The sequence below is a fragment of the Brassica oleracea genome, chromosome C6, assembly GCF_000695525.1.
Source record: "Brassica oleracea var. oleracea cultivar TO1000 chromosome C6, BOL, whole genome shotgun sequence".
NCBI classification, from domain to species: Eukaryota; Viridiplantae; Streptophyta; class Magnoliopsida; order Brassicales; family Brassicaceae; genus Brassica; species Brassica oleracea.
The window spans coordinates 17,801,623-17,803,394 of NC_027753.1; the positions used below are offsets into that span (position 1 = coordinate 17,801,623).

The window sequence follows — 1,772 nt, forward strand, 5'->3', positions numbered from 1 at the left end:
GAAACTATTTCAGCTTCCACCAAATCAACTACACCTCTGATCACGGGGTCCTGAATTTGACCCGTCGTCTTGTTAGTGTGAGCCACCTTAATGAGTTGGAGACGATCAACGGGATTACCGTCATTTGCTTCGATCTAAAAAAACCGCCATTATTAGCCAAAAAATATATAAAATATTTATTTAAAAAATATAAAGATAAATAATAATAAAAAACTTACAAGTTCATCCTCCTTAGTAGACATGGAGCAAGCGCCGAGGTTGTGCACATACATACCTTTCCCGCCACGATCGCTCTTCCGGTTCCTGGAGTTCCTAGAAGACGTCTCTGCAGTGTCTTCCCTCTCCCAATGAGCTATCAACTGCTCCCACACCCCCCCGTTGATGAACCGTGGCTTCTTGTTCTTCTGCCAAACTGTCTTCCACGCGTTTATCTGCTTTGTGTAAGAGTCCATGGCCTTTTCGTTGAATTTCTTACGGACTGTTTCCGTAAGATCGGAGTGCCAGTTGAACTCTTGCTACAAAACAAACACAATTTAATAAGTAAATATATGTAAAAAAATGTAAAAACTTAAAAAAAATGAAGGGTTACTATACCGCAAACTGACGAAACCACAACTCTCGTTCGTCGGAAGGGATCACACTCCACTTTGGATATCCAAAACGGAGCATGGAGTACATCTTCTGGTTGATGCTCCGGCTAATGCCATTTTTCGACTTGGTGAACCTTTAAAAAAAATACAAGTTAGCAAGTTAATTAAAGCAAAAAATATAACGGTACAAATAAAAAAAAATACTAACCAAGTGCTATGGCCTCGTCGTGGGTTGGGTTGGAGAAACGGGAGATGCTCTCGACCTGGTTGTTGAACCAATAGATGAACCGGCATGACCCCCGGATCCTGTTGAGCAGCAGCGTGAGGGGCAGCGTGAGGGGCAGAGGGAGCTGGAGCGGGAATATATGCGGGAACCGAGTCATGAGACGATACCGATGCACGGGAACCGCTCACCGAACTACGTCGAAGACGGGCTGCGGGGCGGGCTTCATCCTCGGCCCTAAAAAAAAAAATTAACCCATCAAACATATTTTCATTTATATATTTACAAAAGGTTTTATAAACGTTTTAAAAAAAACTATTAAACCTTTTATATATATATATATATATATATGTAAATAATGTAAAATAAAAATTTTAAAATTTTTTATAATTTTTTTTTAAGTTTCCACTAATAAATATTTAACAACATTTTTTTTTTAAAATATAAATATTTAACAACATTTTTCTTCATTTATAAATTTTTAACAACATTTTTCTATATTTATAAATTTTTTATAATTTTGTATACATATATATATATGTAAATCATGTATAATAAAAATTTTAAAATTTTTTATAATTTTTTTTTAAGTTTCCACTAATAAATATTTAACAACATTTTTTTTTAAAAATATAAATATTTAACAACATTTTTCTTCATTTATAAATTTTTAACAACATTTTTCTATATTTATAAATTTTTTATAATTTTGTATACATATATATATATATATAAATCATGTATAATAAAAATTTTTAAATTTTTTATAATTTTTTTTAAGTTTCCACTAATAAATTATGTATAATAAAACGTTTTTTTAAAAAAAATATAAATATTTAACAACATTTTTCTTCATTTATAAATTTTTAACAACATTTTTCTATATTTATAAATTTTTTATAATTTTGTATACATATATATATATATATAAATCATGTATAATAAAAAAATTTTAAATT

The 1,772-nt window shown here is 30.5% G+C and overlaps 1 protein-coding gene across 1 annotated transcript in view; it reads right to left on the reverse strand.

The window, feature by feature from the left end:
• Positions 1–1,050, reverse strand: part of LOC106297628 — a gene marked incomplete at its 5' end in the record, with an annotated part of 3,794 nt that extends 2,744 nt beyond the window's left edge. Inside the window, 4 exon segments of the mRNA XM_013733833.1 lie at positions 6–134; positions 219–515; positions 595–724; positions 799–1,050. Coding sequence (XP_013589287.1) covers positions 6–134; positions 219–515; positions 595–724; positions 799–1,050 — 808 coding nt within the window.
• Between the last annotated feature and the right edge of the window lie 722 nt (positions 1,051–1,772).